The following is a 27,328-nucleotide window of genomic DNA, read 5'->3' as shown; positions in this document are numbered from 1 at the left end:
GGCGGGAATCGAACCGGCGGCCTCGGAGTCTCCGCGGCGGGGGGGGGGCGGGGGGCGGGGTCGAGCGCGCATGCGCGGGGGTAGACGGTGACCTCCGGGCGGAAGTGACGCGGAGCGGGGGCGTGGCGCGGCGTTGAGGCCGCGGGTGCCGGGAGCGGAGGGCGGCGATGGCGGAGGAGGGGAAGGGGGGTTACAGCGGTGAGCGGGGGCCGGGGCCGGGGCGGCGGGGCCGGGATGGGGTGGAGAGGGACCGGGAGGGGAAGCCCCGGGCCCGGGAGGTGTCGGGGAGCGGAGCTCAATAGGCCCGGACGGTTGGAAGTGACGTTGGGCCTGGTCGGAGGGGATGGGGCCTGGGGAGGGGACGGGGAACCGGGGAGAGGAGAGAGGGGGCCCGGGAGAGGGGATGGGGCCTGGGCATGGGGAACCGGGAGAGGGGTTGGAGAACCGGGCGAGGGAAGAGGGGAACCGGGAGAGGAGAGAGGGGTCCCGGGAGAGGGGAGGGGGAACCGGGAGATGGGGCCCGGGAGAGGAGAGAGGGGTCCCGGGAGAGGGGAGGGGGAACCGGGAGATGGGGCCCGGGAGAGGAGAGAGGGGTCCCGGGAGAGGGGATGGGGAACCGGGAGATGGGGACCCGGGAGAGGGGATGGGGGGCTGGAGGGAGGGGACAGGGAACCGGGGAGAAGGGATGGGGGCCTGGGGAAGGGGATGGGGAAAAGGGGAGAGGGGTTGGGGAACCGGGAGAGGGGATGGGGGGCCGGAGGGAGGGGATGGGGCCTGGGGAGAGGGGTTGGGGAGAGGAGAGAGGAGATGGAGAACCAGGGAGAGGAGTTGGGGGGCTGGAGAGAGGGAATGGGGAACTGGGAGAGGGGACAGGGACCGGAGCAAGGGGATGGGGGCCCGGGGAGAGGGGTTGGGGAACGGGGAGAGGGGTTGGGGGGCTGGAGGGAGGGGATGAGGAACAGAAGGGAGAAGATGGGGGGCCAGGGAGAGGGGATGGGAACGGGGAGAGGGGCTGGGGCTGTCAGCCAGCACAGGAGAGACCCCGGGGCTGGGACCGGGAGCAGCCCGGTGCGGCAGCTGACAGCGGTGCTGCCCGGGCAGAGCACGATGACCGCGTGGGCGGCCGAGGCTTCTCGGGCCGCAGGAAGAAGGGCCGCGGCCCGTTTCGGGGGAAGATGTACAGCGAGATGAACCACCGCTCCCGTAGCCGCGGCGGCCCCGGTCTCCGCGCGCGGCTGGAGGAGGACGACGGCGACGTCCCGATGAGCGAAGCTCACGACGGGCCCCGCAGCCGATAGTGAGTACGGACGGCTGCGGGCTGGGGGAGCCCCGCGGAGCCACCCCGGGATCTGGGGGGGGTTCAGGGCTCCCCCTAAATCTCTCCTCGTTGTTTCCAGTTTGCCCTACGGACCGCGGCCAAACCGCACGGCCAACATCCACATCACGGTCAGACGGGATCTTCCCACCCCAGAGCGGAGCAGCGGCACCAGTCGCGACGGCGGGCGCAGGAACTGGTTCAAGATCACCGTGAGTGGAGCAGGCGGCGCAGGGACGGGGAATCGCGGCCGTCGCCACCCCCTACCCCCCTTTTTTTGCGGCGTGGAGACGGCGATCGCGGCCGTCGTCGCTTGCTTTTCCGCGGCGCGGGGACGGGGATGGCGATACGCGTCTTGTGGCAGCGTGGGGACAGCGAGCGTGGATGTTGTCACCCTGTCCCCGTCTTAACGACGAGCGGCTGAGGGAACTGGGGGCGTTCAGCCTTGAAAAAAGGAGGTTGAGGGGAAACCTCATCGCTCTCTGCAGCGACCCGAAGGAGGTTGGAGCCAGGCGGGGGTCAGGCTTTTTTCCCAAGCGATGGGATGAGAGGAAACGGCCTCAAGTTGCGCCAGGGAAGGTTTAGATCGGATATTAAGAACAGTTTCTGCGCCCAAAGGGTCGCCGAGCACTGGAACGGGCTGCCCGGGGAAGCGGTGGAGTCCCCATCCCTGGAAAAATGTAAAAGATGCGGAGATGTGGAGCCGAGGGACAGATTTTAGCGCTCGGCTTGGCTGTGTTAACGGTTGGACTCGATGATCTCAAAGGCCTTTTCCAAACTAAATGATTTTATGATTAATGGAATGAAATTTAACAAGTCAAAATGCCGGATTCTGCACCCGGGACGGAGTAATGCCAAGCACGAGGATAAATCGGGAGTGGCTGGAGAGCCGCCCTGCAGACGGGGAGCTGGGGGTGCCGCGTCCCGGGGGGCATCAAACGCAGCCGGACGAGAGAGGGGGTTTGTCCCGCTGCGTTCAGCGTTGGCGCGGCCTCAGCTCGAGTGCTGCGGGCCCCCCGCTTTTAAAAAGGATGTGAAGGTGCTTGAACGTGAACTTGAACGCAGAGGAGGGGAAGAAAGGTGGCGAAGGGCTGGGAGGAATATCCTTGGAGAGAAGGAGGCTGAGGGGCGACCGCGTCGCTCTCGGCAGCTTCCCGAGGTGGGGACGCGGAGAGCCGAGCTCTTCTCCCTGGGATCCGGGGATGGGACGCGTGGGAATGGCTCGAAGCTGCGCCGGGGGAGGTTCGGGTTTGATATCGGGGAGCGTTTCTTTACCGAGAGCGCGGTCAGGCGCTGGAACGGGGCCGCCTGGAGAGGCGGTCGATGCCGCGCGCCTGGCCGGCGTCCAGAGGCGTCGGGACGATGCCCTTAACAGCGCGCTTTAGTGTTTGGTCAGCCCTGAAGGGCGCGGTGATCGCTGTGGGCCCTCTCCAACTGAAATAGCGTATTCTGTTCTGTCCCTTTCCCTTCCCTTTTCCCCCTTTCCCTTCCCTTTTCCCCCTTTCTTTTTCTTTCCTTTCCATCTTGTGCTAGTTTTGGTTTTCTCTTTCTCTTCTTCTCTTTCTCTTCTTCTCTTTCTCTTCTTCTCTTTCTCTTCTTCTCTTTCTCTTCTTCTCTTTCTCTTCTTCTCTTTCTCTTCTTCTCTTTCTCTTCTTCTCTTTCTCTTCTTCTCTTTCTCTTCTTCTCTTTCTCTTCTCTTTCTCTTTTTTTCCTGGGCATAGGCAGAAGGCAGCTGCGTCCTGCCCAGCTGCAGCACACGTGGCCTGGACAGGGGCTGCGGCAGTTCCTCCACGAGCGGTCGAGCAGCGTGTGCCGCTGCCAGTCCTGCCTGCGCCCTGCCTGCGCCCTGATGCCGGGCAAATTGTCTTTTAGATCCCATATGGGAAAAAATACGACAAGTCGTGGTTGCTGAGCTCCATCCAGAACCTTTGCAGCGTTCCCTTCACTCCCGTCGAGGTGAGCAGGGCCCGAGTGCCCGGGTTTTGCTTCCCTTCCCGTTTTGGGGAGATCGGGGCGGTCTGGCAGGCTGGGACGGGGGGCATGCACCCCCCAGGAGAGCGGCCACGCTCCGGCTCCATGGGATCTGCTGCCCGGACCCCAACCTGTCCCCTTTTTCAGTTCCACTACGACCACAACCGAGCCCAGTTCTACGTGGAGGACGCCACCACCGCCAGCGCCCTTAAGCAAGTCTCCCGTAAAATCACCGACAGGGACAACTACAAGGTCGGCGGCTCCTCCTGCGGCTTCTCCCACGCTGCCGGGGCGGACGGGCCGGGAGCCGCTCCCTGTGGGAGCGAGCGAGCGATCTCCCGGCACGGCCGTTCCTCCCTGCTCTGCGTGGGCGCGTTCGCTGCTGGCGTGCGCTGCCTCACGGTCTGCTCCGCTTTTTTTTTTTCTCTGTAGGTGGTGATAATTATCAACTCGTCAGCTCCGCCTCAGTCCCTGCAAAATGAGCTGAAACCGGAGGAGATTGAGCAACTGAAGGTGAGCGGGGCGGCCGGGTGCGGGCTCTGGGCGGAGGGGAGGAGGCAGAGCCCGCTCACCCTCATCCTCGTTGCGTTGTCCCAGCTCTGCATGAGCAAGAGATACGATGGTTCGCAGCGGGCGTTGGACCTCAAAAGCCTCCGCGTCGACCCGGGTAAGCGCTGCTCGCCACCCCGGGGACAGGAGGGAGAGGAGGGGGCTTCGGCGGGCAGCGCCTCACCCCCCGTTTCTGCCCCCCCACTCCCTAGATTTGGTGTCGCAGAGCATCGACGTGGTGCTGAACCAGCGGAGCTGCATGCTGGTCGTTCTGCGCATCATCGAGGACAACATCCCCGAGGTGAGGATGGGACGCTTCTCCCTGCTCCGGCGGCACCAGCTGGACCCCCCCTAACCCCCATCTCCGTCCCCTTCTACCCCCCGTCTCCGTATCCCCCCCTAATCCCCCTTTCTGTCCCCCCTTAATCGCCCCTGTCCGTCCCCGCAGCTGCAGTCCCTAAACCTGAGCAGCAACAAGCTCTATCGCCTGGACGACCTGTCCGAGCTGGCGCAGAAAGCCGCCGGCCTCAAGATCCTCGACCTCTCTCGCAACGAGGTGGGTGCCACCCTGGACCCCCCCGGCTTCCACGTGTCCCCCGTCTCCTCCCTGGCCCCTCACCCCTTCTCCCTCTGTCCCCCTGCCGCAGCTGAAATCGGATCGGGAGCTGGACAAGGTGAAGGGGCTCAAACTGGAGGAGCTTTGGCTCGATGGAAACCCGCTCTGCGACGCTTTCCGGGACCAGTCTACCTACATCAGGTCAGTGTTAGCCTTGGGGCGGCCCTAGGGGCCCGTGGGCCGCCCCTGCTCCGCGGGGGGCAGCACGGCAGGACGAAGAGAGGCCGCCCCCTCCCCACACATACACCCCGTGCCTTCTGCTCGCCGGTGCCCGGACACCCCCCGTCCCCCTCCCCAGGCTCCCACACAGCCCCTGGTCGTGGTGCGATGCTGGGACGGGCCATCGCCCGTTTACCGGAGGACGGCAGATCTGTTTCAGCTGCTCGGAGACCCTGCTTTCTTCCTGCTCCTTCCTCCCCGTCCTCGCTGCTCCCTTCCTCCTCCTCCTCCCTTGGGGTACACAGCCTCTTCTCCGGAGCGTCCCGCTCCCTGCCTGCCGCTCCCACCCCTCTGCCGCGCAGACGGGGCTTTCGACACCGCTCCGCCCTTCCACGGGCTTTCGGGGGCTGCAGGACACGGCACGGGGCATCGCGTTGTTGCCCCCGGCCTCCCCCCCACGGAGCTGCCCCCCTCCCTTGCGCCCGCGTTTGGCCCTCGACGATGGCTGGCTAGCCAGAGACGGGTAAGATTCCTCACGGGAGGAACAACCTAAGACAGGCACAGCCGTGCAGTGGCCAAACGCTGCCGCCCAGCCGCGGCCGGCGCGGGGAAGGTTCTCGTTATCCCAGGCCTGGCGCAGGCCTCCAGACCGCTCCGGGCAGGCCCCCCCGCGGCACCCCTGGGCTCGCCGACGCCGGCCCCCAGCGCGGGCGAGGGCCTCGGCTCCGGATGCGGCCGTACCCGGAGCCCGACACGCTCCTGGGGCCGGGAGGGAGCGGCACGAAGGAGAAGAGGCTCTGCCTGGGGGTTGCCAACCCCTCTGCCCCCCACCCCTGCTTCACCCCGTTCTCGCTGCTCGCTCGATTGGGGCCCCCCCCCCGCCAACGCAGGGGCTCCGGCAGCTGTAAACAGCCGGGTCGTGCCAACGGTTGCGCCACGACCGGCGGGAATTTCTCCTCTTCCCCCTTCCCCTCTCCTCTGGGCACCCGCACCCAGGTGAGTACGAGCCAGGTAAGTCCTGAGCCGGCCCGCAGGGCCCTCGGTTCCTCATCAGATGCGGCCCGAGACCCCCCCAGGGGCAGGGGCAGCCCCGGGGTGGGGGGGAATAGCGTCGGGCCCCCCCAGAGGGGGGCTGCGACATCAGGGAGGGGGGAGGCAGCCGTGGGGTGGCCCCGCCACGTGCCCTCGCACGCTACGGCTCCGGGGTGGGGTGGCCCAGTGTGGGGAGGGGTCCTGGGGAGGGGGCTGGTGTTTGCCGTGGGGGCAAGGCTTGGCCCCGGCGGGTGGCTCGGCCACCGCGCTGACTCTGCTCCCTCTCGGCAGCTCCGTCAGAGAGCGCTTCCCGAAGCTTCTGCGGCTGGTGAGTGAGGGGGGACCCTGAGCCCTGCTGGGGGGCAGGAGGGGGCTCTGGGGGGACACTGAGCCCTGCTGGGGGGGACCCTGAGCCTTTCTGGGGGGCAGGAGGAGGCTGGGGGGGACACTGAGCCCTGCTGGGGGGGACCCTGAGCCTTTCTGGGGGTCTGGGGGGGACCCTGAGCCCTGCTGGGGGGCAGGAGGGGGCTCTGAGGGGACACCAAGCCCTGCTGGGGTGGACTCTGAGCCTTTCTGGGGGGCAGGAGGAGGCTGGGGGGGACACTGAGCTTTTCTGGGGGGCAGGAAGGGGGGGGGGGGGGGGGACCCTGAGCCCTGCTGGGGGTCTGGGGGGGACCCTGAGTCCTGCTGGGGGGAAGGAGGGGGCTGAGGAGGACACTGAGCCTTTCGGGGGGGCAGGAGGGGGCTGGGGGGGGACCCTGGGCCCTGCTGGGGGGCAGGAGGCGGGTGCCGGAGCTCTGCCAGGGGAGTGGGAGAGGTTTGCTCCCCCATCCCCGTCTTTGCCACCCCCCCCCCAGGACGGCCACGAGCTCCCTCCACCCATCGCCTTCGACGTGGAGGCCCCCACGACGCTGCCTCCCTGCAAGGTAAGGACGTGGCGGGGGGTCCGCGCCCCCATCCCGGGCTGAGGGGGGGGTGGCTGTCGCCTGGGGAGTAACCGCTGCTCTCCCCCCTTCTTTAGGGCAGCTACTTCGGCTCAGACGACCTGAAAGTTTTGGTGCTGCGGTTCTTACAGCAGTGAGTGCCGGTGCCGGGGAGGGCGAGGGTCTTGCCCCCCACCCTTTTTCACCCCCCCGTCACCTTTCTGTGTCCCCCCCATCCCCAGGTATTACTCCATCTACGACTCCAGCGACAGGCAGGGGCTGCTGGATGCTTATCACGACGGGGCCTGCTGCTCCCTCAGCATCCCCTTTGGGCCCCAAAACCCCCCCAGGTACGACCCCTCGCTGCCGGACACGGGGGTGGGACAAGAGGCAGGACCCCCCCCCCCCCCCCCCCAGCCTCGCCGCAGCCTTTACAGGCGCTTGTCCCCGCAGGAACAGCCTGAACGAATATTTCAAGGACAGCAGAAATGTGAAGAAGCTGAAAGACCCCAGTAAGCCCCCCCGTTGCGTCCCCACCCTGCGCCGAGCCGCCCTGGGGGGTGGGCGAGCTGCGTGGCGGCGGGGAAGGGGGGCTCAACGTTGGTTTTCCTCCCCAGCCATGCGCTTCAAGCTGCTGAAACACACGCGGCTCAACGTGGTGGCTTTCCTCAACGAGCTCCCCAAGACCCAACACGACATCAACTCCTTCGTGGTGGATATCTGCGCCCAGACGGTGAGCGGAGGGGGGAGCAGCTCCTTTGCCCCCCACCCTGCTCCGGGGGCACCCTGCCACCCCCTTCACCCCATCCCCCTCTTTTTCAGAACACGCTGCTTTGCTTCGCCGTCCACGGGATCTTCAAGGAAGGTGAGCGTCGCCCGCCCCGTGCCCCCCGCCTTGCCGCAGGCCTTCCTCCCACCACCTCCTCTCCCTCTCTCCCGCAGTGGACGGCAAATCCCGAGACTCGGTGCGGGCCTTCACCCGGATGTTCATCGCCGTGCCGGCCGGCAACGCCGGGTAAGCGGCGACTATCGGCTACCGGCACGTCAGCCGGGTTTTCGGCCCCGATAAAAGCTTCACGGATGAAGCTGTTGACGCATGGATGGGATGAGAGGAGAGCGACGTGGATTGAAAACCCAGGAGCGGGTCCGGTTCTGGGCTCCCCAGTATGGATGGATGTACTGGAGCGAGTCCGGCCAAGGGCCGCGAGGATGAGGAAGGGGCTTGGAGCATCTCTCCTGTGAGGAAGGGCTGACAGAGCCGGGGCTGGTCAGCCTGGGGAAGAGACGGCTCCGGGGAGACCTTATTGCACCTTTTGGCGCTTCTCAAAAAGACGGGGATGGACTTTTTAGCAGGGCCTGTTGCGACAGGACGAGGGGGAACGGTTTTAAACTAAAAGAGAGAGATTTAGAGTAGATAAAAGGAAAAAATTTGTTACGCCGAGGGTGGCGAGATGCTGGCACGGGTCGCCCGATCTGCGATTCGATGATAAACACCTGCGGGGAAGGGCGCAAAGAGGTTGTAGAATCATAGAAGCATTAATATAATTAATCACAAAATTGTTCAGCTTGGAGAAGAGCTTTAAGATCATCGATTCCAACGCGGCCAAGTCCTCCGCTAAACCCTCAGCCCCACGTCTTTTAAATTTTTCCGGGGATGGGGACTGCACCGCTTCCCCGGGCAGCCCGTTCCAGTGCTTGGCGACCCTTCGGGCGCAGAAATTATTCCTAATATCCAATTTAAACCTTCCCTGGTGCAACTTGAGGCCGTTTTCTCTCGTCCCATCGCCCCAACCTGTGTTCAGGTCATCGGAGGGAGCGACGAGGTCTCCCCTCGGCCTCCTTTTCTCCAGCCCCAACGCCCCCAGCTCCCTCAGCCCCTGCTCTTGTTCTCCGGAGCCTTCCCCAGCCTCGTTCCTTTTCTTTCGACACCTCCAGCCCCTTTTTTGGGGCTCAAAACCAAACACAATATTGGGGGTGTTGAGTACAGGGGGACAGTCTCATCCCTCGTCCTGCTGGCCACCCTAATTCTGGCACAAGCCAGGAGGCTATTGGCCTTTTTGGCTACTTGGGCACGCTGGGTGGAGCCAGGCTTTTACCTGTGGTGCCCAGTGCCAGGACTGGGGGGAACTGGAGGGTCCCTCTGAATGTCTAGAGACAATTTTGGGGTGTGGGGGTCGCCCGGGGAGGCGGTGGAGTCTCCGTCCTTGGGGATCTTCATGAGCTGTTGGGTCGTGGTCTTGGGCGAGGGGCTTTGGGTGGCCTCGGGGGTCCCCCTCCGCCTCCCCGTGTTCACCCCCTCTCTCTTCGCCCCCCCCTCCTCCAGGCTTTGCATCGTTAATGACGAACTCTTCGTCCGCAACGCCACCACCGAAGAGATCCGCAAGGCTTTCCTGATGCCGGCTCCCACCCCTTCCTCCAGCCCCGTGCCCACGCTCTCCGCCGAGCAGCAGGAGATGCTGGCCGCTTTCTCCATGCAGTCGGGAATGAACCTCGAGTGGTCCCAGAAGTAAGTCCTGGGGACCCCCCCACCCCATCCTGGGACCCCCCACCCCATCCTGGGACCCCCCACCCCATCCTGGGACCCCCGTGGGGGGACTCTGCCCCCCTAAATCTCCCCCTCTCCTGTGTCCCAGGTGCCTGCAGGACAACGATTGGGACTACAGCCGGGCCGGGCAGGTCTTCACCCAGCTCAAGGTGGGTTTAATGGGGGGGGCTGAGCCAGGGACCCCCTCCCCGGGGGCACCCCAGGCCGTGGCTGAGCCCCCCACCCCCCTTTTCTCATTTTCTTGCAGCTGGAAGGCAAAATCCCCGAGGTGGCGTTTCTCAAATGAGCGGCGCCCCCTCTCCCCCCCTCCCCCCCCCCCCCCCCCCCGCCCCCGGTGTTTTATTCCCCACCGGTTTTTTTGTAAATAAATCAATAAATCGACCCGTTTCAACTCTTTTGGCGCCTTTTGGGTGTGCTGCGCCTTTAAGTGGGCGGGGCGAAGGGCGGGTTTGGGTTCACGCCCGGCACAAAGATGGCGGCCGGCGTCGGAAGTGGCTGTGAGCGACCCGGAAGTGGCTGAACGAGCGACCCGGAAGTGGCGGCGGAACGGGCGCTATGGCGGCCGCCCGGAGGGCGGCGGCGGCGGCGGCGCTGGAAGTGGCGACAGCGGTTCCGCGGGACGTGGTGCTGTTCCGCCACGACCGGGACCGATTCTTCCGTTTGGCCGGATTCTTTTGCGCAGGGCAAGGCCTTTTCTGGACTTATCTGGCTCATTTCGCTTTCACGGCGCTTCGTCCCGCCTCCGGGCCCGGTCCCGACGATCCCCTCCGGCCCCGCGATAACAAATGGCGCTTTGGATTCACCGCCTCCTGCCTCACCCTCGGTACCGGGAAAGGGAGGCTCCGGGTGAGGTGGCGGGGCCTAGAACCGGCCCCGGGGCCTCGCTGACCCCCTCTCCCCGTTCTCCCGTTCCCCTTTCCGCAGGCTCGTTGATCGTGGCAGCCGGTTGCCTCTTCCCGCTACGCGCCGTCCGCCGGATAACGCTGCTGCGGGGAGGAACGGAGGTGATCATCAGCACCCACGGACCGTTGGGGCTGGGCCGCGGCCCCACCGTCACCGTCCCCTTACGCCACGTCTCCTGCCGCGCTCACCGCTCCGAGGTCCCGGCCACCATCCCCCTCAAGGTGAAGGGACACCCCTTCTTCTTCCTGCTGGACAAGCGGGGACAGCTCTGTCACCCCCGCCTCTTCGACCTCACCGTCGGCGCCTACCGCAAGCTGTAGGGGGGGAACGCTCGCCCCTCGGCGCCTGCGAATAAACCCTGAGCCGCCCCCCGCCTCCGGCTGCTTCGGGGGGCGAAGGGCTGGGGACCCCCCGGCCCCCCGTTATTGCCCTCGGGGCCGCAGCGCGGCCACGCTGGCCCTCGTCGCCAGCCGCACTCATCCTCAGCGGCCGGGCCTCCGTCTCTGCCCGTGGAGGGGAGCTCGGGCCCAAAGTGGGGTGGCTCTGCACCCCCCGGCTGCAAGGAGGGGCTCCCCTCGTCCCCTTCCCCGGCCTCATTACCTTCACTGGCCTCGTTAGGCTCACTGGCCTCGTTAGCCTCACTGGCCTCATCCCCTTCCCCTCGCCTCGTTAGCCTCACTGGCCTCATCCCCTTCCCCAGGCCTCGTTAGCCTCACTGGCCTCATCCCCTTCCCTGGCCTCGTTAGCCTCACTGGCCTCATCCCCTTCCCTGGCCTCGTTAGCCTCCCTGGCCTCATCCCCTTCCCCAGGCCTCGGTAGCCTCCCTGGCCTCATCCCCTTCCCTGGCCTCGTTAGCCTCCCTGGCCTCATCCCCTTCCCCAGGCCTCGTTAGCCTCACTGGCCTCATCCCCTTCCCAGGCCTCGTTAGCCTCACTGGCCTCATCCCCTTCCCTGGCCTCGTTAGCCTCCCTGGCCTCATCCCCTTCCCCAGGCCTCGTTAGCCTCACTGGCCTCATCCCCTTCCCAGGCCTCGTTAGCCTCACTGGCCTCATCCCCTTCCCTGGCCTCGTTAGCCTTACTGGCTTCATCCCCTTCCCCAGGCCTCGTTAGCCTCACTGGCCTCATCCCCTTCCCAGGCCTCGTTAGCCTCACTGGCCTCATCCCCTTCCCAGGCCTCGTTAGCCTCACTGGCCTCATCCCCTTCCCTGGCCTCGTTAGCCTCACTGGCCTCATCCCCTTCCCCAGGCCTTGTTAGCCTCACTGGCCTCATCCCCTTCCCCAGGCCTTGTTAGCCTCACTGGCCTCATCCCCTTCCCAGGCCTCGTTAGCCTCACTGGCCTCATCCCCTTCCCCAGGCCTCGTTAGCCTCCCTGGCCTCATCCCCTTCCCTGGCCTCGTTAGCCTCCCTGGCCTCATCCCCTTCCCTGGCCTCGTTAGCCTCACTGGCCTCATCCCCTTCCCCAGGCCTCGTTAGCCTCACTGGCCTCATTACCTTCATTGGCCTCATCCCCTTCCCCAGGCTTCCTTACCTTCACTGGCCTCGTTAGCCTCACTGGCCTCGTTACCATTGTTAGCCTCACTGGCCTCCTCAACTGGAGATCTGCAAGGCAGCGATGGAGCCTTTGCGCTCCCTCGGAGCCATCATCCTCCTCTTCCTCGCTGTCCGCGGGGGCCGGAGCGCTGTGGGGACGCCCCCCCCCCGCCCCCCGAGCCATTTTGGGGCGTTTTGCAGCCATTTGGGGCGCGGTTGGGGCAGCGGCGGGGCGAGCGGGGGGCGGGGCGTGTCAGGAGATACCTGCGAGGGGGCGTGGCCGGGCGGTGTGGCGGGCGGGGTTATGCAAACGAGGAGCAGTCGGTGGCTGGGGAAAGGGGCGTGGTTATGCAAATCGGGCATCGCTCGGGGCGAACGGGCCGCTGGGAGCCCCCGCGGCGGGGGTCTCCGGGGCTCGGCGGGGGGCGGCGGCGGCGGAGCCCGGTGCGGGGCGGGGGCAGCGCGGGGAGCGGGGCGCGGAGCGGAGCGGGGCGGTCGGTGCGGGTGCGGGGGGAGAAAGCGCGAGGTGGGAGCGTGTGGGGCGCGGTGGGTCGCGGTGGGTCGGGGGGAGGCAGGCATCGCTTCTCGGCCTTTTGGCTAAGATCAAGTGTAGTATCTGTTCTTATCAGTTTAATATCTGATACGTCCTCGATGAGAGGACTTTATATTAAACGGCTTTTTGGGTCTGGGAGTTGGACCCGGAGCTTGCTCCCTCCGCTCCGCGCATCGTCCCGGTATTGCAGTGCCTCCGGGAACGGTGCACCCCCCCCCCGTGGGGAGCTTGTACCGGTTGAAGGACAGAGGCGATGGCGGCGGGGGAGCCTCGGTGCCCGCTCCAGGTGCGTGGGGGCCCCCGGGCTCCGCTCCCGGCCCCGCTCCCTGCGCTTCGTCCCCCGGCGCTGGGCCGTGCCCGGCGGCTCCGCTCCGCTCCCGCCGGGCGCAGCCCCGGCCCCGCCGCGGCCCGCGGGCTCCGCCGGGGCTCGGTTCCCCCCCTCGGTTCCCCCCCGGGGCCCGGTTCCCCCCCTCGGTTCCCCCCCGGGGCCCGGTCCCCCCCTCGGTTCCCCTCCGGGGACCGGTTCCCCCCCGGGGCCCGGTTCCCCCCCTCGGTTCCCCCCCGGGGCTCGGTTCCCCCCCTCGGTTCCCCCCCGGGGCTCGGTTTCCCCCGGCCCGAGGCTCCGCCGGGGCCCGGTTCCCCCCCTCGGTTTCCCCCCCGGGGCCCGGTTCCGCCCCTCGGTTCCCTTCCCGGGGCTCCGCCGAGGCCCAGTTCCCTCCCCGGGGCCCCGTTCCCCCCCTCGGTTCCCCCCCCAGGGCTCGGTTCCGTCCCCTCGGTTCCCTCCCCGGGGCTCGGTTTCCCCCGGCCCGAGGCTCCGCCGGGGCCCGGTTCCTCTCCGGGACTCGGTTCTGTCCGGCCCGAGGCTCCGCCGGGGCCCGGTTCCCCCCCTCGGTTCCCCTCGGGGACTCGGTTCCGTCCGGCCCGGGGCTCCGCCGGGTCTCGGTTTCCCCCCCGGGGCCCGGTCCGGGCCGGTCCCCTCGGTTCCCTCCCGGGGCCCGGTTCCCCGCCGCGCTCCCGGGCCGGGCTCCGCGAGCAGCTGTCGGCGGAGCGGGAGAGCCGAGGGCCTCCCGGCCCCGGTGCGGCCCCAGGTCCCGCAGCGCCGGCGGGAGCGGGCGACCCCGGGCCGCGCCCCGGCGGCTTCGGAGCGTCCGGACCCGGGGCTGCGGGGCCCCGCGCCCCGCCCGGGGCTGGGGGGTGTCTGGGGCGGGGCATGCAAATGAGGGGGCGGGGTTTGTGAGGGATTAACCGGGAAGGGGCGCGGCGCATGCAAATGAGGGGCGCTCAGCGCGGCGGCGAAGCGGCGAGGGGGCGTGGCGTGCGGGCGGCGGGAGAGCGCAGATAGGGGCGTGGCTATGCAAATCGGGCATCGCTCGGGGCCGAAGGGGCCGCCGGGAGCCCCCGCGGCGGGGGTCTCCGGGGCTCAGCGGGGGGCGGCGGCGGCGGAGCCCGGTGCGGGGCGGGGGCAGCGCGGGGAGCGGGGCGCGGAGCGGAGCGGGGCGGTCGGTGCGGGTGCGGGGGGAGAAAGCGCGAGGTGGGAGCGTGTGGGGCGCGGTGGGTCGCGGTGGGTCGGGGAGAGGCAGGCATCGCTTCTCGGCCTTTTGGCTAAGATCAAGTGTAGTATCTGTTCTTATCAGTTTAATATCTGATACGTCCTCGATGAGAGGACTTTATATTAAACGGCTTTTTGGGTCTGGGAGTTGGACCCGGAGCTTGCTCCCTCCGCTCCGCGCATCGTCCCGGTATTGCAGTGCCTCCGGGAACGGTGCACCCCCCCCCGTGGGGAGCTTGTACCGGTGAAGGACAGAGGCGATGGCGGCGGGGTCTTTCCCCCCCCCCGGCGCCGGTTCCCCCCCCCGTCCCCTGTGCGGCCGGTGCCGCTGCGGCCCAGGCGGCGCCGGGTCCCCGCCCGCGGCGGGAGCTGCCGGCGGGCGGGGCTGAGCCCTGGCCGCCTTCCTCCTCCTCCTCTTCATCATCGTTCTCCTTCTCCTCGCCCTCCTTGTCTTCCTCGTCCTCATCATCCTCCTCCTTTTCATCCTCCTCTTCTTCCTCATGCTCCACCTCCTCCTCCCCAGGCAGAGCTGAGCAGTGACCCCCTTCCTCTTCCTCATCCTCCTCCTCCTTCTCCTCCACCTCCTCCTCATCATCATCCTCTTCCTCCTCTTCCTCATCCTCCTTCTTCTTCACCTCCTCCTTCTCCTCTTCCTCCTCCACCTCCTCCATCTCCTTCTCTTCCACCTCCACTACCTCCTCCTCATCATCCTCCACCTCCTCCTCCTCCTCTTCTTCCTCATGCTCCTCCTCATCCTCATCATCCACCTCCTCCTCCTCCACCTCCTCCTCCTCCTCCTCCTCCTCCTCCTCTTCTTCCTCATCCTCCTCCTCCTCCTCGGGCAGAGCTGAGCAGTGACCCCCTTCCTCCTCATCATCCTCCTCTTCCTCCTCCTCTTCTTCCTCATGCTCCTCCTCCTTCTCATCCTCCTCCTCATCATCATCCTTCTCCTCCTCCTCCTCTTCTTCCTCATCCTCCTCCTCATCCACCTCCTCCTTTTCCTCTGGCAGAGCTGAGCAGTGACCCCCATCCTCCTCCTCATCCTCCTCCTCATCCTCCTCCTCATCCTCCTCCTCATCCTCCTCCTCATCCTCCTCTTCCTCCTCCTCTTCTTCCTCATGCTCATCCTCATCATCCACCTCCTCCTCCACCTCCTCATCCTTCTCCTCCTCCTCCTCTTCTTCCTCATCCTCCTCCTCATCCACCTCCTCCTCCTCCTCTGGCAGAGCTGAGCAGTGACCCCCTTCCTCCTCCTCATCTACCTCCTCCTCGTCCTCCTCCTCCTCCTCCTCCTCCTCCTCCATCTCTCCTCCTCCTCCTCCTCCTCCTCCTTCTGTTCTACCTCCACCTCCTCCTCCTCTTCTTCCTCATGCTCCTCCTCCTCCTCCTTCTCATCCTCCTCCTCCTCATCCACCACTTCCTCCTCCTCCGGCAGAGCTGAGCAGTGACCCCCCTTCCTCCTCCTCATCCTCCTCCTCATCCTCCTTCTTCTCCACCTCCTCCTCATCATCCTCATCCTCGTCCTCCTCCTTCTTCTCCTCTTCTTCCTCCATCTCCACCTCCTTCTCTTCCACCTCCTCCTCCTCCTCCTCCTCCTCCTCTTCTTCCTCATGCTCCTCCTCCTTCTCATCCTCCTCATTCTCCTCGTCTTTCTCATCTTCCTCCTCGTCATCATCCTCATCATCCACCTCCTCCTCCTCCTCCTCCTCCGGCAGAGCTGAGCAGTGACCCTCCTCCTCATCCTCCTCCTCATCCTCCTTCTTCTTCTCCCCCAGCTCCTCCTCCTCCTCCTCCTCTTCCTCCTCCTCCTCCTCCTCAGCCGCTCAGGCCCACAACCACCCAGCCGCAGGCTCCTCTCACGGAAATCCTCTGTTTTTAATCACAAAGCACCCAAAAAAAAGCCTCGACGTTCGCCTGGCCCCAACTCGCTGCCAGAGGGGGCCTTCGTCACCTCTGTCTTCGTCACCGCAGCGGGGACCGGCGGAGGTGGCAGGGCGAAGGATCTCCCTTCTCTTGCGTCGTAGGGAGCGAACCCCGAGTCCGGCTCCACACCCACCCCGCCGTGGTTTCAGGGCCGTATGGGGCGTCCCCCCGAAAATGGCTTCCGTCTCGGCGCTCCACTCGGGATCGTTGGGACGCAGCAGCCGGAGAGGGGCCTCCCTCCGCCGCTGGACCAGCAGCCGGGCGCTCAGCAGGCACCAGAGGAAGACGTTCACCCAGGCCGACGCCTGCGGGGCCGGGGCGACAAGGGGGGGGGGAAGTCGAGCCGCGCCACACGCCCCCCAATTTCTACACCTGGGACCCCCCAAGGCAGCAGCCACCGCGCGCCTGCACCCCTATTCGCACCATCCCCCCGTGCACAGACGCTGTCCCTCGCCCCGGGACAGACGGACAGACTTCTCCCTCCCTTCTCCCCGGAGCGGGGGCTTGAGCGTTTCTTCCGCTCGTCCCCATCCTCCTCGCCCGCCGCGGGCACGAAGTGGAGGGGGGGTCTTCGCCGCGCTCCCCGCCTCACCTGGGCGCTGTAGAGGTTGCTGTAGAAGCGGGTCGGGGCGTAGGACAGCCACGGTTTGTGCTCGGCCTCCTGGCAGCTGCCAGCGGAGGGGAACGGGGGGAAGAGCGGGGTTGAGGTGTGGGGAGAAGCGGGGGGGACCCCCAAGGGAACCCCCCCCCCCCCGTCCCCAGGGAAGGGCGTTGCTACCTGGAGAGGCTTTTGGTCTGCACGATGGAGGCGCAGAAAGCATCCATCCCCACGCGGAGGATGCAGGCTGAGATGAGGAGGAAGAAGAGGATGATGAAGGCGAGGACCAGGGTGATGCCGAGCCAAGCGCGGTCCCTGCGAGAGAAGGGGAGCGGCGTCAGCGGGGCGCGGGGTTTCGTGGGGCACCCCCGGGCTCCGCTCACCTCGGGGGCTCGTCGGTGCAGCAGCCGTAGATGCCGTAGAGGAGCGAGGAGAAGCAATACAGGGCCACCACGATGGAAACGGCCGAGACGAAATAACAGAGCGAGACGTGGCTGAAGGACTTGGGCACCAGCGCCGTCCCGTTCCAGCTCACCGTGCCGTAGAGGATGCACCAGCCGCCAAATTCTCCCTGCCAAGGGGAGGCCGGGGTGGGTGGGGGGGCTGCCGCTCGGTGACCCCCCGCCCCGGCACCCGCGGGGGAGCCAGGCTCAGCCCCGGCAGGACGGACCGGCGCGGTGAGGAGGAGGAGAGGAGCGTTGGAGGAGGAAGGAAGCCCAAACCGCCCCGGCTGGCTCTCTGCTCACATGACGCGCCGTGGGGGCCGCGGGACGGGCAGGGGGCTCGGCCAAAACCCCCCTGCCCAGCACCCCGCCTCGCCGCCGCCTCCGTCCGGGCTCCCCACGGCACCCGGTGGCCACAAACAGGGGGGCACGGGGGGGGGTTTTGGGGGGGGGGGGGCACCAGGGCAGACCCAGCCGAGGGCAGGAGCGGGACGGAGCCCAGCCGGGGCAGCAGCGCGGACCGGGAGGGAGCCCCGGGCGTAAGGAGCGGGGTGAAGCCGCCGTACCCCCAGCTCGCCCCCGCCGCCGAGCAACATGGCCGGCCCCCCAACCCACGCCGGTACCTGTGCCACGGTGAGGGCCGAAGCGCAGACGATCCCGCAGAGGAAGGCGGCTCCGTGGAGGGCCAGTTCCGCCAGCTGCAGGACGGACACCGCCATTTTCCGTTTCCCCCCCTCCACCACCGCCGCCGCCGCCACCTCCGCTCAGCCCGGCCTCCTGCGCCCCACCCCGCCCCGGCGGCACGGGGCCGGGCTCCTCCGCGGCCCTGTTGCGGCAGCACCGACACCGCCGCAGCCCAGCCGCTGCCGTCGGCGTTGAACCCCATGGCGGTTGGTAACCCCGCGCCTCCCACCCCACCCAGAACAGCTCCTGCTCGGAGCTGGTGGCAGCCGTCCATCCGTCCGTCCGTCCGTCGCCGCGTCGGCACCGTCGGCGGGGGGATTTCACCAGGAAGACCACGACCCACCAACCCGCTCCATCCCTCTCCTCGGCAGCGCGAGCTTTGGCAACCGCCATCTCCTCGGCTTTGCCAGCGAGGGGACGGACACCGTCCGCCTCCCGCCACCCCGGCGCCGGAGACGCGGCACCCCACCGCCACCGCCGCCACAAACCCCCCAGCGCCGAGCAGCCGACACCTTTTTATTAACCACCGGACGCACGCTACAGCGAGAGGGGCACCCCTGGGCGGGCGGCACCCGCCGATCCCCGCGCCGAGAGCCGGTCCGGCGCCCATGCCGGCGGGGCAAGCGTCCAGCACCCGCCTCAGAGGAGGAGGTGGAGGGAGTACTCGGCCCGCGGCCACCGCCGGGCCGGCCGGGTGGTCCGTCCGATCATGGGCAACTTCTGGGCGTAGCGGGAGACGTGGCCGGGTCCGTGGTGCTGGGGGAAGCTGGTTTGGAAGAGGCGGGCCCTGGCAACGCCGGCCGGCTTGGCGACCCGCGATGACGAAGCTGAACCGCGGGGCGCCGCGCGGGGCGAAACGGCATTTCTGGAAGACATCGCGGGCGCCCGGGCGGTGGCCGGGCTGCCGGGGGGCTCCGCGGGGCCGGGCCAGGCTGGCGGGACGGTGCAAGGCCGGGCGGCCGGCCGGGGGTTCGCCCCGCGGGCTCTCCTCCTCCCGCGGGCTCACCGTGGCGCTGGCCGTCAGCTGCGGCATCTTGCGCGCCGCCCCTTCGCCCCCAAACGCCGCCGGCTCCTTCCGGGCTCCCTCGGGGGTGCCGGGGGGTGGCAAGGTGGCCGGCGGCAGTCCCGTGCCGAAACGGGCGGCCAAACTGTCGCCGAAGAAGTCGTAGAGCTCGCGGTACATGTCGTGCAGGGAGAGGGTGGGCAGCGCGGGGGCCGATGCCGACGGGGGGCCGCCGCCGCCCCCCAGCTGCAGCAGGGGCCGGCCGAGGCCGAAGCCCGTCTCGGCCGGGGGGTCCTGCTTGGGGCTGTGCCGCGGGGAGCCCTCCTGCCGCGGGCCGGCCCCCGACGCCGCGGCGGGCGCCTGCTGCGCCTTCATCTTCAGCAGGCGTTCGACAGCCACCTGGAGGGGGGGGGGAAAACGGTGCTGGCGGCGGGAGGGGAGCCAAACCGGGCCCCCCGGCAGGACGAGGCGCTCACCAGGATGGCACCGTAGACTTTGTGCCCGTCGGCCTTGACCTGGGCGTTGGAGACGGAGTAGTCGTCCAGCACCGCCTGCAGGTTGGCCCAGTAGGTGGGAAGGTGGGGGTACAGCACCCGCTCCACCGCCTGCGGAGGGGACAGACGGACAAACGGACAGGCAAGCGGCGGGATGGGACGGGGGACGCGGTCACGGTTCCCCCTCCCCGCCCCTCACCTTCCAGCCCAGGGCGTGCAGCCCCACCACCGCGCCGTAGTGGGAGCAGAGCGGACGCACGGGGTCGGCCAGCACCTTTTGGAGCGAGAGCAGGATTTGATGGTAGAGGCCGCTCACCAGGTCGCCGTGGGTCCTGCGGGCGACAGAGCGGACGCTCCAGTCCCCGCCGCGGCGGGGGAACGGCGGCGGCCGCCCCCTCCGTCTCCCCGCCGCGCCCCAGGGAGGGTTCCCGTGTCCCCCCCCCCCACCAGAAGATGCGGCTGAGCAGCATGGCGGCGTAGTCGCGCAGGGTCCAGTGGTCGTTGAGGGGGTTGATGGAGGCGGCCAGCGGCTCCAGCGCGCAGTACATGACGCTGGCGATCAGGCTGCGGACGTAAGAGCCCAGGCAGAGGAAAGGGTTCTGGATCAGGCTGCGGGCGATGTGCAACAACCGGTTCAGCTGCTCCAGGTCGTGGCTCACCGATTTCACCTGCCGGCAAGGCACCGGGGCCGGGCTCAGCGGGGAGCCGTCCCCCCCCCCCGGCCCCGGCGCAGGCTCAGAGACCCCCCGGTCCCATCCGCTCACCCCGCTGACCACGTAGACGAAGTAGGGCAGGAGGGCCGAGATCTTGGAGTTGGTCTGCAGGTCCTGCAGGGCCACCTGCGGGCGAGGACGCCGGCCACGGCGCGGGGAGGGGTGGGGGTCAGTCAGCCCCACTCGGGTGCTCGGGATCGGGGCGTGGGGGGGGGGGGATCCCCCTGCCTCACCCCACCTTCATCAGCTGGGGGTCGTCGCCCAGCACCGCCCGGGTGACGTGCTGGTAGTACTTGAGCAGGTCGTCCGTCAGCGTGGAGACGGCGCTGGGCACTATGGCGGCGGGGGGGGGGACGGGACCGTCACCCCCACGGCCGCGGAGTCCCCCCCACCGCGAGCCGGGGGCGTCCCCCCCCCCCCCGCCGCTCCTTACCGCTTCCCTGCGGCTCCAGGTTGCCTTTTCCATCCAGGTAGGAGACGTGCACTGCGAGAGAGAGCGCGGCGGTGGCCGTGAGCGCCCTGCCCGCGCCCTGCCCGCGCCCTGCCCGCGCCGGGGGGGAGCCCCTCACCTCTCACGGCCGTCTCGGCGCAGCCCTTGGGGATGTTGGTGGCCAGGGCCAGCTCCACCAGGTTGACCTCCCGGTCCTCCTGGAAGTACAGCTCGCCCTCCTTGATGGCCCGGAAGGGGAGCGCGTCCTGGGAGCCGTAGCCGCACACCGCCTGGGGGGGGGGGGATGGGGGGACACTGCGGTGGCAGCGCCCCCCCCCCCCCCCGCCGGGGACGCACCGAGGCGCGGGGACCCCGACCCGCAGCACTGCGGCGCGCTGCTGCGCTCGGGACCCAGCCCCGCCGGCGTCCCCAGTACCACCGGTGTCCCAGTCTCACCAGTGTCCCCAGCCCCGTCCCCAGCCCCCCCAGCGTCTCCTCCACCACCACCAGTTTCCCCAGCCCCCCCAGCTGCATCCCCAGCCCCACCAGTGTCCCCAGCCCCACCAGAGTCCTCAGCTCCACCAGTCGCCCCAGCCCCACCAGCATCCCCAGCCCCACCACCAGTATCCCCCAGAGTCCCAGCCCCACCAGTATCCCCATCGCCACCACCAGTATCCCCAGCCCCCCCAGTCCCCAGCCCCCCCCAGTTCCCAGCCCCACCACCAGTCTCCCCAGCCCCACCACCAGTCTCCCCAGCCATGTCCCCAGCCCCCCCAGTGTCCCCAGCCCCCCCCCCCCAGTATGCCCAGCCCCACCAGTATCCCCAGCCCCCCTCCACCAGTATCCCCAGCCCCCCCAGTATCGCCAGCCCACCCCAGGCTGGGGACTGGGGACTGTCCCCCAGTGTTCCCAGCCCCACTACCAGTGTTCCCATCACCACCACCAGTATCCCCAGCCTCACCAGTACCCCCAACCCCCCCAATATCCCCAGCCCCCCCAGTCTCCCGAGCTCCACCAGTCTCCCCAGCCCCACCAGCGTCCCCAGCCCCACCACCAGTATCCCCACCACCACCAGTATCCCCAGCCCCACAGCGGGGGAAGGCGGCCGGCACCCCCCGGTCCCAGGACCCCCCCCCCCCCCGTACCTCGACGTTACTCCAGCGCAGGGCCCGGTTGAAATCCTCCACCGTCAGTTTGCGTCGCCGCGTGTGTTTCATGAACTGGGAGCTGTTCTGGGGGGGGGCGGCACCGTCACCGAGACCGGGGACCGGGACCGGGGACCGGGGACCGGGGACCGGGACCGGGGACCGGGCCGCTCCGCCCCTCCCCGCCGGCCGTACCTGCGTGGCCTCCCGCAACCGGTAACAAACGTCTTCGGCCAACAACGCCGCCACCTCGTCGCTGAGCTCCAGCCCGGTGCTTTCCGCCATCAACCGCACCGATTCCCGCGGCAGCTCCACGAAACGCCGCTCCTCCCGCTCCGACATGGCCGCGCCGCGCGCCCCGCCGCCGGGCCCCGCCCACCGAGGGGGCGGGGTTATGTAAATCAGGCGGAGGGCGGCCCAGAGGGCTGCTGGGAGGGTGAGTTACGGCGGGGGGGTCTCCGGGGCTCGGTGCGGGGGGGGGAGCGGCGGAGCCCGGTGCGGGGCGGGGGGAGCGCGGGGAGCGGGGCGCGGAGCGGAGCGGGGCGGTCGGTGCGGGTGCGGGGGGAGAAAGCGCGAGGTGGGAGCGTGTGGGGCGCGGTGGGTCGCGGTGGGTCGGGGGGAGGCAGGCATCGCTTCTCGGCCTTTTGGCTAAGATCAAGTGTAGTATCTGTTCTTATCAGTTTAATATCTGATACGTCCTCGATGAGAGGACTTTATATTAAACGGATTTTTGGTGTTGGGAGTTGGACCCGGAGCTTGCTCCCTCCGCTCCGCGCATCGTCCCGGTATTGCAGTGCCTCCGGGAACGGTGCACACCCCCCACCGGGGTTCCTGTTACCGGTTAACGACAGAATGAGCGCTCCTTCCCTGTATCCAAGCGCCCGCGTCTTCCCCCCCCCCCCTCCCCGGGAGCCGTTTTGGGGCGTTTTGAACCCCTTCGGGGCAGCGGCGGGGCGAGCAGAGGAGGCGGAGCGTCACCGAGAGACCTGCGAGGGGGCGGGGCCAGGCGGCGTGGTGGGCGGGGTTATGCAAACGAGCAGCAGTCTGGAGTTGGGGGGCGTGGCTATGCAAATCGGGCATCGCGGCGGACCGAAGGGGCCGCTGGGAGCCCCCGCGGCGGGGGTCTCCGGGGGGCGGCGGCGGAGCCCGGTGCGGGGCGGGGACGACAGACGAGGAACCGCGGTGCGGGAATCCGGTCGCTCCTTGGGTTTGGGGCGAGACCCGGCGGAAACGGCAGGGAGGGAACTCAAGGGGGTGCTGCTGCCCCGGGGGGCGGGGAGCCCCGGCTGCTGCCGCCCTCCGCGCCCGGGGTCGCTCCGGAGAACGAGGCGCTTTGTACCCCAAAACGGCGCCCGGCCGAGAGCTCTGCTCCGCCGGCGCCCGAGCGACGCCGGACTCCCCCGGCGCTGAGCATCCGGATCCGCCGGAGAGGGGACACCGGGGCCCCCACGCACCTGGAGCGGGCACCGAGGCTCCCCCGCCGCCACCACCTCTGTCCTTCACCGGTACAAGCTCCCCACGGGGGGGGGGGTGCACCGTTCCGGAGGCACTGCAATACCGGGACGATGCGCGGAGCGGAGGGAGCAAGCTCCGGGTCCAACTCCCAACACCAAAAAGCCGTTTAATATAAAGTCCTCTCATCGAGGACGTATCAGATATTAAACTGATAAGAACAGATACTACACTTGATCTTAGCCAAAAGGCCGAGAAGCGATGCCTGCCTCCCCCCGACCCACCGCGACCCACCGCGCCCCACACGCTCCCACCTCGCGCTTTCTCCCCCCGCACCCGCACCGACCGCCCCGCTCCGCTCCGCGCCCCGCTCCCCGCGCTCCCCCCGCCCCGCACCGGGCTCCGCCGCCGCCGCCGCCCGCCGAGCCCCGGAGACCCCCGCCGCGGGGGCTCCCGGCGGCCCCTTCGGCCCCGAGCGATGCCCGATTTGCATAACCACGCCCCTTTCCCCTAACTCCCGACCGCTCCTCGTTTGCATAACCCCGCCCGCCACACCGCCCGGCCACGCCCCCTCGCAGGTATCTCCTGACACGCCCCGCCCCCCGCTCGCCCCGCCGCTGCCCCAACCGCGCCCCAAATGGCTGCAAAACGCCCCAAAATGGCTCGGGGGGCGGGGGGGGGGCGTCCCCACAGCGCTCCGGCCCCCGCGGACAGCGAGGAGGAGGAGGAAGAGGAGGAAGAGGAGGAGGAGGAGGAAGGGGAAGGGGAAGGGGAAGGGGTTCACTGCTCAGCTCTGCCGGAGGAGAAGGAGGAGGTGGATGAGGAGGAGGATGAGAAGAAGAGGAGGAGGAGGAGAAGGATGAGGAGGAGGAGGAGGAGGAGGAGAAGGAGCATGAGGAGGAAGAGGAGGATGATGATGAGGAGGAGGTGGAGGTAGAACAGAAGGAGGAGGAGGAGGAGGAGGAGGAAGACGAGGATGAGGAGGAGGAGGAGGAGGAAGGGGGTCACTGCTCAGCTCTGCCAGAGGAGGAGGAGGAGGATGAGGAGGTGGAGGAGGAGGTGGAGGAGGAGGATGAAGAGGAGCATGAGGAAGAAGAGGAGGAGGATGGGGGTCACTGCTCAGCTCTGCCAGAGGAAGAGCAGGAGGTGGATGAGGAGAAGGAGGAGGAGGAAGAAGAGGAGGAGAAGGAGGAGGAGCATGAGGAAGAAGAGGAGGAGGAGGCAGAGGTAGAAGAGAAGGAGGAGGAGGAGGAGATGGAGGAGGAGGAGGATGAGGATGAGGAGGAGGATGAGGATGAGGATGACGAGGAGGAGGTGGAGGAGAAGGAGGATAATGAGGAGGAAGGGGGTCACTGCTCAGCTCTGCCAGAGGAGGAGGAGGAGGATGAGGAAGAAGAGGAGGTGGAGGAGAAGGAGGATGATGAGAGGAAGGGGGTCACTGCTCAGCTCTGCCAGAGGAGGAGGATGAGGATGAGGAAGAAGAGGAGGAGGAGAAGGATGAGGAGTTGGAGGAGGAGGTGGAGGAGGAGGATGAGGAGGAGCATGAGGAAGAAGAGGAGGAGGAAGAGGAGGATGATGAGGAGGATGGGGGTCACTGCTCAGCTCTGCCAGAGGAGGAGGTGGAGGAGGTGGAGGAGGAGGAGGAGGAAGAAGAGGAGGAGGAGGAGAAGGATGAGGAGGAGGAGGATGAGAAGGAGAAGGAGCATGAGGAAGAAGAGGAGGAGGAAGAGGAGGATGAGGATGAGGAAGAAGAGGAGGAGGAAGGGCGTCACTGCTCAGCTCTGCCAGAGGAGCAGGAGGAGGATGAGGAGGTGGAGGAGGAGGTGGATGATGATGAGGAGGAGGATGAGGATGAGGATGACGAGGAGGAGGTGGAGGAGAAGGAGGATGATGAGGAGGAAGGGGGTCACTGCTCAGCTCTGCCAGAGGAGGAGGAGGAGGATGAGGAAGAAGAGGAGGAGGGGAAGGATGAGGATGAGGAGGAGGAGGAGGATGAGGAGGATGGGGGTCACTGCTCAGCTCTGCCAGACGAAGAGGAGGATGAGGAGGAGAAGGAGGAGGAAGAAGAGGAGGAGAAGGATGATGAGGAGGAGGAGGATGAGGAGGAGGAGGATGAGGAGGAGGAGGAGGAAGAGGATGGGGGTCACTGCTCAGCTCTGCCAGAGGAGGAGGATGAGGAGGATGAGAAGGAGGAGGATGAGGAGGGGGAGGAAGAGGAGGAGGGGAAGGAGGATGATGAGGAGGAGAAGGATGAAAAGGAGGAGGAGGAGGAGGAGGGTGAGGACGATAATGACGATGATGAGGAGGGGAAGGAGGAGGATGAGCAGGAAGGGGAGGAAGGGGGTCACTGCTCAGCTCCGCCGGCGGAGGAGGAGGATGAAAAGGAGGAGGATGATGAGGACGAGGAAGACAAGGAGGGCGAGGAGAAGGAGAACGATGATGAAGAGGAGGAGGAGGAAGGCGGCCAGGGCTCAGCCCCGCCCGCCGGCAGCTCCCGCCGCGGGCGGGGACCCGGCGCCGCCTGGGCCGCAGCGGCACCGGCCGCACAGGGGACGGGGGGGGAACCGGCGCCGGGGAAAGGGAAAAGACCCCGCCGCCATCGCCTCTGTCCTTCACCGGTACAAGCTCCCCACGGGGGGGGGTGCACCGTTCCCGGAGGCACTGCAATACCGGGACGATGCGCGGAGCGGAGGGAGCAAGCTCCGGGTCCAACTCCCAGCACCAAAAAGCCGTTTAATATAAAGTCCTCTCATCGAGGACGTATCAGATATTAAACTGATAAGAACAGATACTACACTTGATCTTAGCCAAAAGGCCGAGAAGCGATGCCTGCCTCCCCCCGACCCACCGCGACCCACCGCGCCCCACACGCTCCCACCTCGCGCTTTCTCCCCCCGCACCCGCACCGACCGCCCCGCTCCGCTCCGCGCCCCGCTCCCCGCGCTGCCCCCGCCCCGCACCGGGCTCCGCCGCCGCCGCCGCCCGCCGAGCCCCGGAGACCCCCGCCGCGGGGGCTCCCGGCGGCCCCTTCGGCCCCGAGCGATGCCCGATTTGCATAGCCACGCCCCATCCGCGCTCTCCCGCCGCCCGCACGCCACGCCCCCTCGCCGCCGCGCCGAGCGCCCCTCATTTGCATGCGCCGCGCCCCTTCCCGGTTAATCCCTCACAAACCCCGCCCCCTCATTTGCATGCCCCGCCCCAGACGCCCCCCAGCCCCGGGCGGGGCGCGGGGCCCCGCAGCCCCGGGTCCGGACGCTCCGAAGCCGCCGGGGCGCGGCCCGGGGTCGCCCGCTCCCGCCGGCGCTGCGGGACCTGGGGCCGCACCGGGGCCGGGAGGCCCTCGGCTCTCCCGCTCCGCCGACAGCTGCTCGCGGAGCCCGGCCCGGGAGCGCGGCGGGGAACCGGGCCCCGGGAGGGAACCGAGGGGACCGGCCCGGACCGGGCCCCGGGGGGGAAACCGAGACCCGGCGGAGCCCTGGGCCGGACGGAACCGAGTCCCCGAGGGGAACCGAGGGGGGGAACCGGGCCCCGGCGGAGCCTCGGGCCGGACAGAACCGAGTCCCGGAGAGGAACCGGGCCCCGGCGGAGCCTCGGGCCGGGGGAAACCGAGCCCCGGGGAGGGAACCGAGGGGACGGAACCGAGCCCTGGGGGGGGAACCGAGGGGGGGAACGGGGCCCCGGGGAGGGAACTGGGCCTCGGCGGAGCCCCGGGAAGGGAACCGAGGGGCGGAACCGGGCCCCGGGGGGGAAACCGAGGGGGGGAACCGGGCCCCGGCGGAGCCTCGGGCCGGGGGGAACCGAGCCCCGGGGGGGAAGCGAGGGGGGGGAACCGAGCCCCGGGGGGGAACCGAGGGGGGGAACCGGGCCCCGGGGGGTGGAACCGAGGGGGGGACCGGGCCCCGGCGCAGCCTCGGGCCGGACGGAACCGAGTCCCGGAGAGGAACCGGGCCCCGGCGCAGCCTCGGGCCGGACGGAACCGAGGCCCGGAGGGGAACCGAGGGGACGGAACCGAGCCCCGGGGGCGGAACCGAGGGGGGGAACCGGGCCCCGGGGGGGGGAACCGAGGGGGGGAACCGGGCCCCGGCGGAGCTTTGGGCCGGACGGAACCGAGTCCCGGAGGGGAACCGAGGGGGGGAACCGAGGCCCGGCGGAGCCTCGGGCCGGGGGGAACCGGGCCCCGGGGGGGAACCGAGGGGGGGACCGGGCCCCGGGGGGGGGAACCGAGGGGGGGAACCGGGCCCCGGGGGGGGAACCGAGGGGGGGAACCGGGCCCCGGGGGGGAACCGAGGGGGGGAACCGGGCCCCGGGGGGGAACCGAGGGGGGGAACCGAGCCCCGGCGGAGCCCGGGGCCGCAGCGCGGCGGGGCCGGGGCTGCGCCCGGCGGGAGCGGAGCGGAGCCGCGGGGCACGGCCCAGCGCCGGGGGACGAAGCGCAGGGAGCGGGGCCGGGAGCGGAGCCCGGGGGCCCCCACGCACCTGGAGCGGGCACCGAGGCTCCCCCGCCGCCATCGCCTCTGTCCTTCACCGGTACAAGCTCCCCACGGGGGGGGGGTGCACCGTTCCCGGAGGCACTGCAATACCGGGACGATGCGCGGAGCGGAGGGAGCAAGCTCCGGGTCCAACTCCCAACACCAAAAAGCCGTTTAATATAAAGTCCTCTCATCGAGGACGTATCAGATATTAAACTGATAAGAACAGATACTACACTTGATCTTAGCCAAAAGGCCGAGAAGCGATGCCTGCCTCCCCCCGACCCACCGCGACCCACCGCGCCCCACACGCTCCCACCTCGCGCTT

General features: G+C 68.5%; 4 protein-coding genes across 4 annotated transcripts; 2 read left to right on the top strand and 2 right to left on the bottom strand.

Annotated features, from left to right (window-relative positions):
* The first annotated feature begins 108 nt into the window (after positions 1-108).
* NXF1 (nuclear RNA export factor 1) lies at positions 109-9,491 on the top strand. Its single transcript, XM_082334466.1, has 21 exons — positions 109-198; positions 1,102-1,297; positions 1,398-1,527; positions 3,188-3,271; positions 3,434-3,538; positions 3,719-3,799; positions 3,884-3,953; positions 4,048-4,136; positions 4,284-4,391; positions 4,483-4,592; positions 5,934-5,970; positions 6,500-6,568; positions 6,664-6,719; positions 6,808-6,915; positions 7,019-7,077; positions 7,183-7,298; positions 7,388-7,430; positions 7,508-7,580; positions 8,889-9,071; positions 9,199-9,259; positions 9,358-9,491. The coding sequence occupies exons 1-21, from the start codon at positions 168-170 to the stop codon at positions 9,394-9,396; spliced, it is 1,848 nt and encodes a 615-aa protein (XP_082190592.1). The 5' UTR covers positions 109-167; the 3' UTR covers positions 9,397-9,491.
* A 132-nt stretch (positions 9,492-9,623) lies between these two features.
* On the top strand, positions 9,624-10,381 carry TMEM223 (transmembrane protein 223). Its single transcript, XM_082334421.1, has 2 exons — positions 9,624-9,933; positions 10,035-10,381. Exons 1-2 carry the CDS (start codon positions 9,666-9,668, stop codon positions 10,331-10,333), a joined length of 567 nt encoding a protein of 188 aa, XP_082190547.1. The 5' UTR covers positions 9,624-9,665; the 3' UTR covers positions 10,334-10,381.
* Positions 10,382-15,502: 5,121 nt separating this feature from the next.
* Positions 15,503-17,359, bottom strand: TMEM179B (transmembrane protein 179B; the record flags this gene model as incomplete). Its single annotated transcript, XM_082334414.1, has 5 exons — positions 17,234-17,359; positions 16,551-16,738; positions 16,348-16,482; positions 16,162-16,237; positions 15,503-15,874 (listed from the first exon to the last, which is right to left on the bottom strand). The coding sequence occupies exons 1-5, from the start codon at positions 17,327-17,329 to the stop codon at positions 15,503-15,505; spliced, it is 867 nt and encodes a 288-aa protein (XP_082190540.1). The 5' UTR covers positions 17,330-17,359.
* Positions 17,360-17,802: 443 nt separating this feature from the next.
* On the bottom strand, positions 17,803-21,480 carry TAF6L (TATA-box binding protein associated factor 6 like). Its single transcript, XM_082334452.1, is given in 11 exon segments — positions 17,803-18,077; positions 18,079-18,696; positions 18,774-18,902; positions 18,991-19,123; positions 19,239-19,459; positions 19,556-19,630; positions 19,743-19,837; positions 19,938-19,988; positions 20,074-20,224; positions 21,080-21,166; positions 21,275-21,480. Coding segments are annotated over 11 exon segments (1,851 nt in total). The 5' UTR covers positions 21,422-21,480; the 3' UTR covers positions 17,803-17,933.
* Between the last annotated feature and the right edge of the window lie 5,848 nt (positions 21,481-27,328).

The sequence above is a fragment of the Platalea leucorodia genome (assembly GCF_965183815.1).
Source record: "Platalea leucorodia genome assembly, chromosome: 34".
Taxonomy (NCBI): Eukaryota; Metazoa; Chordata; class Aves; order Pelecaniformes; family Threskiornithidae; genus Platalea; species Platalea leucorodia.
Note: the sequence above shows the minus strand (reverse complement) of the source record. Positions and strands in the feature narration are given on the sequence as shown.